At 41.5% G+C, this 9,458-nt stretch overlaps 1 protein-coding gene across 1 annotated transcript in view; it reads right to left on the bottom strand.

Moving 5' to 3' along the window:
• DNAH14 (dynein axonemal heavy chain 14) overlaps positions 1–9,458 on the bottom strand; it is a gene marked incomplete at its 5' end in the record, with an annotated part of 314,106 nt that overhangs the window by 4,350 nt on the left and 300,298 nt on the right. The window contains 4 exons of the mRNA XM_019548582.1: positions 821–969; positions 2,754–2,866; positions 4,240–4,436; positions 6,893–7,080. Coding sequence (XP_019404127.1) covers positions 821–969; positions 2,754–2,866; positions 4,240–4,436; positions 6,893–7,080 — 647 coding nt within the window. The remainder of the gene's footprint in view (positions 1–820; positions 970–2,753; positions 2,867–4,239; positions 4,437–6,892; positions 7,081–9,458) is intronic.

Raw genomic sequence — 9,458 nt, 5'->3', positions numbered from 1 at the left:
CCTGAGTTCCTCAAACAAACCTGGACATGGACTGGAAGTAAGTTCGATCCACTTCCGGGTTCACAACTGAGCCTCCCCTGCACTCCTGTGAGACATTCCATGCGCCCCAGCATTGCAGTGATCATAAGATGCACTGGTACCTTGAGGTATGTAGAAAAAATGTTTAAAGCTGTGTTTGTATCCGAATTGCTGATTCTCTGAATCAGCATCGAATCTTCGGATTTGGCCAAATCAAATTGGGAAGAGTGATCCAAATCGAATCAAATCACTGTCCCTGATTCGGGCCGAATCTGAATCTGAATCAAATAGGGCCCGCTTCGTACACCTGTAGTCCTTACTTGGCCTGTGACATCTCAATAAAACTACCTTTGTGGCCTGTGGGTCCAAATAATTGCCCAGCCCTGAAACAGGAGAACCTTGGTGGCAAACAGGCCTGCCAGTGGTTTTTCCCACTCAGTGAGAAATTAACTTGTTGACAGATTTCTGTAATGACCTCTCCTGGCAGTTGACACTTGCTCAGGAAACCTGCAAACACATAGCAAATTTCTGGGAAAGCAGAGAGCTCCTGTAGTTACACCATCTGATTGCCTTGCTACGAACAAAAGAACAGACCCCGTTGCTTATTTAGTGCAAGGCTGATATATTTCCAGGCTCCAGCTGTACCACACTAACTGCACCTGTAGCCCTGAGGGATATCATTATTCAAGATTCCAAGCTTGTGTGCAAGAAGCATGTGCGTGCCAATAGTTGGGTCCACACCTGTATTTCCCCAGCAAAATAGTGGCTATTTAGTGTTACTGAATTTCTATTATTACCATACCTTGTGGGAAGAAAAATCCTGGAAGCCAGAATTGATTAGGGCATCCTTGAACACCAGTGTTAGGTACATTGGGATTCTCAGTTATTTGTGATGAAAATGATATCCCGGATGCTTTGGCTTGCTTCTGCAACATCATTAAATTGTTATACCTGTTTTTAAATAAAAGGTGCATTAACTGCTTAAGTAGGGCGTTTAACATGAACATACACATGCACACACGACCAACTTTGTCACTTATTTGGAAAGATATCTGCTTATTAGTTATTTATAAAATGAACTAAATTCCCTGGTATATTTTCTAAAGATAGGTGAAGAAACTAAATATTTACAAACCGAATATCTGAAACCAAAGCAGTAAGATGGTAGCAAATCTTGCTATTGAATAAATCTTGCTATTGAATGCACGATATGAATTTTAAATCGACTCTTCAGTATGTCCTTGTGACTTCTTATATTTATAAATTTGATACAACATATTCCGCGTACACAGTTCAACAGTTATCATCTCTTCCGTAGGTGAGCAGAATAGCTATATGATGCTAGCATACAAGTTAGGGGCCAAATTTTGCTCTTCTTGTTTGCATGAATACTTACATTTGTGTGCAGTTGTTGGTCATGTGATAAAAGTCAAGTAAGATGAAGATGCATTTTTCTAACGACCTAAAACCTGACATATTTGTCATTCTTGGGTTCAGTATAAGAACTTTTAAGCTAATATTTATGGCAGGCTAAACTCTTCACAAGATCTGTTACCATGTTGTTTATTCTAGCCTAGATTTTTAAACCTATTCTTAAAAACACAAAATAAACCCAAAGTTAGTGGCATGAATGATAGGATAGCATCTCTGCTCTAAACCAGGAGTGCTCAACCTCCAGCTCTGGAGCCAGCCTGTGTCACTGTGTCACCTGGCCTGTAGAGCTCCCCACAGGTCCAGAAATGTGATGGTGGGAGAGCAGTGGCACTGCTTCCCTGCTGCCCAATATCCAGCTCCATGGGGAGACCCAGACCACTGGGTTGGGAGGAGGTGGTACTGGGCCTGGGGACCTCATCCTGGGGGGGAGGGGGAAATGCCAGAGCCCAATCTGGTCTGCAGATGGGCTCTGCGCCCCTCTAAATGTGCTTGTAAGCATGAAATCAAAAAGTTTTACTGACTTTAACAAAGCCAGGATTCCCTGCCATGTACACTGACTGTTGAAGCAGGCATGCTAGGGTGGGGTGAGGAGCAGCTGCTCTGGGTGCTGAGTTTTGGAGGGGGGGTGGGGTGGGAAAAACTGGCTGCCTCCTTGTCCTTGCACTGGTAGTGCAATGGTAACCAAATGTCGCTGCTTCTGTGAGTGTGGCAGCTGCCCCAGGATCTTGGCTGTTACACTTCTGATACATGAACTTTAACTTTTAAGTGTATGCAATGCATGGACTTTAACTTGTATGTAATATATATCGTTACAGATTCTTTTATCACAAACTGGAGTTCAAATTTACCCAGTTTTGATTTAGATTATTTGATATGAATCCATTGGATCAATGACTCCAAGGATTATAACAACATTTAGTTACTTGGACAAAAATTAAATTTATATCCTTTCTACATAAACTGACCCAATAACATCATACTATTTACTCAGTTTAAGTCTCCTTATTTTAACATGCTTTCTTGTGCTGCAGGCAATGCTCTGTTGTGTTTCTAAAGCCCTTTGTGCTCTTCTGAGCCAGGCTGTTTCATCCTGCAGGCTCTGACCCAACCTCTGATAAAGTGGTCTTGTCCTCAGTAATGCCTCTTATGCCAGGGCTTGCGAGAGGGTCCTCAAACAGATAGTCTATGAGGCTGAGAATCTCATCCTAGCTCTTTGGTGTAGAGCTCCACTTTGCGCTTTGTTTTCATTGATAGTTCCTCCCCGGCACTTTGACACTTTATTCTTTCATGTTCTGTTTTACCTTAGTTGTATAGAGCTGATGGCCTGATGTGCCCAGGTTGCAAAGAAATTCACTCGCAAGATAAAGTCATCAATCCATGATCCCAAAGGTTTACAGGACTTATAGGAGTATTGCTGTCAAAAATAATTAAGAAGCATAATCTCATTGAAGTGAGAATAAATTCCAAGTGACTACATTATCAAATAGAGCCAGTTCATACACTGGAACCACCACCAGGCAGTGAGTCAACAGAAGGGGGTCATGCCACGACATGAACAAAATAAAGGTTAAAAGCCCTTGAAAAAGCGCTGAGAAACAACTCACAAGCTTTTAATAGTACTCTTAAGGAAGTGCCTCTTAATGTCTTCAAAAGATTGTTACTAAATGAGCTGCTGAAGTTATCAAAAGAACTGAAGTTGGAAGGAGGGGAACTCAAGACAAAGCAAAAATTCAGAAATCAGATGGTTAGAAAAAATAAACCTAGAATGCATTTAGCTTTTCTAAAATACATTTTCATGTTTGGGTGTTATCAAATCTTGTCATATTCTATCAGTGTGTATAAGGATGTCTAGCGTGGTCATCATCAGGATTATTTGGGGCTCTAGCTTACATATTAGAAATGACCAATTGTCACAAAAGGTTTGAAATTGGAAAATCAACTTTGTGAAAAAAAATCTTTAAAAAGTTATTTTGTTTCCATTTCTCAAGGTTGAGCCCCCCCCCTTTTTAGGTTTTCAATATTTTGCAAAACGTGAACATTTTATTTCACCTTCACTTTCTTAACCCTTCTTCCTTATATTTTTGCTATTGAAGGTAATAAAATGAACAATGTGAAGCGATTTAGGTTTTCTTTTCTTTCCTTTTTCCACTCTTATCTTTTCACAGCTTCTTCAACTTTGGAAAAATTGGGAAACAGAGAAAAAATGAAACCAACTCTGATGGTAGGCAACTTTTAACATTTTCTCCTACTTTTATAGTTGCAGAGATTAAAACTTTTTTTTCCATAGGCCTTTCTGGGAATTTCCCAAAGCTGAAGATGTTTTGAAAAGTTGAAGCACCAAAAAGAAAATGAAGGAATGAAAAACTGGGGGGAAAACTTCTTATACAAAATTTATTTTACCATATAGAAAGGAAAAAAGAAGTTAAAAAAACATCAATATAAATGTGAATATTCAGAAAGTTTTGATTTGATAAAAAATGTTGGGAAAGATTTTCACAAATCTTTACTTTTTTTCTTTAAACAAGAAGAAATTTGCAAACGAAAAAAAAAATCTAATTCTAGTCAGAACTTTACTTCTGTCACTTTTCCTGAACTGAACCTTCTCTACTACAATAAGTCTGTTCTGAAGAGCACTACACAAAACGTCTAGGGCTCTGAATTTACAGAATAAATTCAAAAGTTTCCAGGATAATCACTCTCACCACAGCATGAGTGTGTGCGTGCGCGTGCACACAGATCTATGTATGAGAGATGCTGTACGTGTCGCTTGTGAGGATTCAACCTTACCTGCCAAAGCTCAGGTACTCTGGATCTCAGCAATGAGTGATAAAGCTCTTCTAACCCTTGGGTGAGGACAATCTCCCCTTTAGTAGCACGTTGAAGTGACTGCAGTGACAGAATCACTACAGCCAGTAAATGATTAAATCGGTCAATCTCTTGCCGGAGAACAGTTAACAAAGTTGAATTCATAAAGGGATCATGTCCTGGCAGTGGAAAAATAAGTTATATTAGACAGGATTTTTTCTTCCATAGGATAGGAAATTAGCCATGCTTGTTTCTAAGGTGCCACCCTGCCCGACCTGACTAGCTAGTGTGGAGAAGCATGAGCTTACCCTAAATATAGTCACAGAAAAAGAATACCCAGAAAACCAGTGAGGATGAGGAGGACCCATTCACCTTTTGAATTAACAGTTTTTCAGAAACTATTCAGGGTGAAATAGGATTGCACTGAAGCACTTACATCCACACCCACACCGAATGGGTGGAATAGACTCTGGCCCCTTATGTACAACAATATTCAAAAACAGAAAGGTGAGCATATAACAAGTATGGCTAACATTTCAAACCTAAGAGAACTAATGATAGTACCTCAGTTTGGTTTTCTTTTGTATTTTGAGCCAGATCCCAAAAGTTTTTTAGACAAGACTACAACTGAAGTTACTGTGAAGTTTGTCTGTGTAAGGACTACCGTGTAAGGAAGAAGTTTAGACTGCAGACCTTTTAAAGATGTATGTTTTGTTGAAAAGACATGAACCTAATATTAATATAGCCTAGTAATACATTTACAATGTGTCATTTTGTTAGCTTCTGTGGGTCAAATCTTAGCAGCAGATCTATGGGATGACCTTACATAACCATTTTAATCTTAAAATACTTTGGAACTGAAACACGTAGTTAGTAAGATTCTCTGTTATTTTCCACACAGTAGTGCAATATGTGTCAGATCACTGTTTAAACGCTAACCACATGTTTGAACAATTCATATTAGAAAACTTCCCAGATTACTATCAAATGCTGGGAAGGATTATGAGGTGTTTTTTGCACCTTTCTGCATGAAGAATGGCAGAAACATGTCAGGTGAATCATTCTCTGATATTATAATTTATCCCAAAGTACCCTAAAATCTGTTTGGGCTCATAACTGACTATACTAAGTTGCTGTTTTTTATTGCGTAGTCCTATGGATCTAATGCCTCTATTGGAAATTTTATTTACAAGAAAGTTGATAAAAATGTTATGGGAGTATAGAATGGGACATTTCTTCACTGATAACCACTCTCTCAGCTGGCTAGCACAGAACTAATTTCTCAACACTGTTTCTGCACTCATCACAGTTGACTAATGCCTCTCACCTTTGGAGCTCAAAGGTGCTTAATATTGTTGTTGAAGGATCTAGGATTAATATCTGTCCTTCAATTCAGGTACCCATAAAAAGTTCTTCTAAAGATATGGAAAATTTCTGGCAACCTTAGAATTAACACAACAATTCAAATGTATCTTCGCTAATTTAAACTGTTATATGGTTAAGAGTTTCTTTTAAAGAAAACATTCAATTTGTATTCCAGTCATCTCTAAAATACTGAGGCCAAGCTGAAAGAGGAAGAAAACTGCTAAAAAAAATAAATAGATCAGAAAACAAAATTGCTCAAAGCTGCTCTCCTCACCACTGCTGAAAAGTAGGAACTACTGATGTAGGAAAGAAAGGATAAGGTATAATGCTAATTATTATTATAATAGAATAATACATAAAATGGTAATTACCTCCCACATAAAACTACTGAAAAATGGAAAGTTGCTTTGCAAATCTTCCCCCTGGGAGAAAACCCAGGCAGGCATAGTTCCTATTATGCAACTGTCTGAGACAGCTTCACAGATGTAACAGACCTCTCCGCTAGCCCAGCTATGCTACAAGACTGTGGTAAGTAGGCCAGTCATCCCAATATGAAGCACTGGGTAGAGAAGAGGTTCCAAGAAACATTCGCCCAAGGTGAAAAGGCAAGGGATTTGTACATTACTTGCTTATTTGCAGTAAAAATAGTTGCCTGAGAAAGGGGACAGTTGCTTTGGCTTCCTGGGACCTACAGTCTTTTGAATTGGTAAGGAATTGTCCTCTCTTTGGGGATCCTCATACTCCTGGTCATCCTTCTACACTAGCCTTCGACACTCCTGGTCAAGCTCTCCACACAGTACCACAGGGCAGAGCTGAGCCTCTACAGTAACTGGCTGGAGGTCTCGACACTGTGGCAATGGGAGGTTATTAGCATGTGGCATCAGGCAGAACTCCCTCTAAGGGTGTGTCTACATGTTGTCCTACAGTGATGTAGAGACATGCTACATTGCTGCATGATGCACTATAGCAACGTAGCAATCACGTGGGTCTACATGATAGGCAGCTATGTCGCCATAGTGGTGCGCTCTCCCGTTTTAGCTTGCTGCTGCAAAATCCAACTGCACCGTGTGCATGGCGCAGTATGGGCAGTTACTGCGTCATACTTTAGTACTTCCAAAAGGAAGAGTGCTGAATTGCAGAGGTGAGGAGGCTGTTATAAATGAAGAGAGAAACTGCAGCAGACTGTTAGAGAGCATTTTTAAAAGAAAAGAAAAGATTATATTTGGGGAAAAACATTTTGTAGTTGAATAGTTTGACCCACTGTTCTGACCGTTAGTGGCTTTTGCAAGAGCAGCCCAAGTAGGTCCTGACATGAGGCGCTCCAGTGTAACTCTACTTTTGGAGGTGCTTTCACTTCTAGGTGTCAGTTCTGTATCTTGCTCCTCTACAGTCGGGGGCAGCTGCCTTAGAATGTCAGATGCTCTTTCCAGTACTAATTCATCCTGGCTCTTTCTATCACTGGTGAAAAACAAAAAACAAGGTCTGTAATTCTGAACTTGTTCAAGCCAGAAGCTCTGATAGGAGATGATCTAGTTCTGTTTCCTTTTGTGGTTCATTGTCATATTTATTGTCATATATTCCACCCATAAGGGTTTTTTTCATGAAGTTATAGAGGACACTTTCTGTAGTTAGTGTTAGATGAGGGGATATGTATATAGTGCAACGTTGTGTGGGGGGCACTCCAAAAGATTGCTCCTTTCAGCCTGAGAGTGGGGAAAAGTCAATTATCTACAGCAGCTTTTCTCAACCTGTGGGTCATGACTCAAAAGTGGGTCTCAGGAATATATGAAAGGGTCACAAACTTTAAAGTTTAAAAATGGATCAACAAACTTTAAAAATAGATTCTCCTTTAAAGGAGAAAAACGTGGGAAATGGTGGCTTTTCCCTTGCAGGCTGGCAGAGTTCCAGCTGTTGATGTTTGCAAATAGGTCCTGGTACAAAAAAGGTTGACAACTACTAGTCTACAGGATACAGCAGATCCTTGACAAAGCAGTTAACTATTTTAAACTTAGAATAACAGATAGTCAATTCTTGGGCATTTGATGGCTTTTTAGTGGTTTTTTTTTTTATATTTTGGGGCCTAGATATACTTGACATACACAGTACACAAAAGTACTGCATACATGGAGTTCCCTGGGATTCAGTGGTAGAATCCTAGTCTGCCATGCAGAACACCCGGGTTGAATTCCTGGCTGCTTATACAACTACAGCTGTGGAGCCACCAAACATCTGGACTCAGTCTGCTCTTTGGTTTCTGTCTCAGTGGCCTAAAGAGGGGATGGAAGTTCCGGGCAGCCTCCACTCCTCCATACTCCTGCCTAGGCATATGTGTAGAAGGTCTGGGTGATCTCTTGCACATACACAAGGATTGAGGTTGCTAAACCAAACACTGCATGCATATATCAGAAGCAATCTGGTGGAAGTTAGGTAACAATAATAAATAGAAATCCTATGTAAAACCAGGAAGACACCAATTACCTTTTAAAGTCAAAAACCCTTTTATTGTCTGGCATATTAAACTTAAGTTCTGTTGGGAAGGCTCCTGGAGTTGTACAGTAAAGTTCAACGCTACAGAGGATGCTGAAATCTAAAGGGAGATGAGGATACTCTACTGAAATCAGCACTGAAGAAAGAATTAGAAAATGAAAAGGGGAGGACAGAATTTCAGTAGGGGTGCACCAATAGAGATTTTGGGGGCCGATAACAATAGCCGATTTTTAAGGAGGCATATTGGACGATACCGACCCGATTTCCAATCCAGTTGCATCCAGCTGGTTAGTCTGTTGTGGTAGATGGGGAGGGGGGTAGGGAAGGGGTATGGGGGCAGATCAATGCCCCCCATGGTGAGGGAAGGAGTGGGGCTGGGGCTGGGATTGGGGCAGGGCAGGGTGCAGGATAGAGCTGCAGTTCATCCAGGGGGTGCATGGAGGGTGAGCAGCTCTTGTGGCTGCGTGCACCCCAGGATGGTATGGGGGGCATGTGCCCCCAGATCTGCAAGGGGCATGGTAGGCTGCAGCTGGGGCCAGGGGACACACTCGGCTCTTCCTGGTTGGGGTGGGGCTGGGCTGTGTGGTACTTGGGGTGGGCAGCAGTGGCACTGGGAAGGGGGCTACAGGGGGCTGCAGCCACCCCAAATTTTGCCATAGCCCCCCCAAAACCACCCCACACAGATCTGGGGGCACCTCCCCCCCACAGACTTATCAGCTGCATGCAGCTCTCCAACCTGCTGGGCTGTGCTCCTTGCTGCCTGGGTGCTGTGCTGTGGCTGTGTGCACACATGGGCATTTACTGATCAAATTCCTGGCCACATCAGGCCAATTTCCAATATAGTCAATTTTCTTTATATTGGTGCCAATCTGATATCAGGCTGATGTATTGGTGCACCTCCTAAATTTCAGAGGGAAAATCATAGTAACCAAGGGAGCAAACACGAAATGTCTGAAAGAAGGACATTATTTACTCCATCAAACACAGCCAAAAGACTAAAGTGGATGAGAATATGCCCTAAGACTTAGCTAGGATGAAATCATTAGAATCTTTGGTGAGACCAGTTTCTGTGGAGCTTTCAGGTCATAGCAGAGGTTCAAGATGTTTTATAACACACCATATAGTAGCTATAGAAGATGCGTTCAATGTGGTTTGAGATGAAGAATGAAGATGAAGATATCCCATGATCACCTCTTGGCCAAACTGCCCAGTTGTGGCCTTGGCTCCACCACAATCCGCTGGCTGGGAAATTGGCTTCGTGGTTGGACCCAGAGGGTTGTGATTGATGGCAGTCACTCATCATGGTGCCCTGTGACCAGTGGGGTCCCTCAAGGCTCTGTCCTGGGACC

This window comes from Crocodylus porosus, unplaced genomic scaffold (assembly GCF_001723895.1).
Source record: "Crocodylus porosus isolate Cpor-Errol unplaced genomic scaffold, CroPor_comp1, whole genome shotgun sequence".
Lineage (NCBI taxonomy): Eukaryota > Metazoa > Chordata > Crocodylia > Crocodylidae > Crocodylus > Crocodylus porosus.
This window is presented reverse-complemented; position numbering and strand designations above follow the sequence as displayed.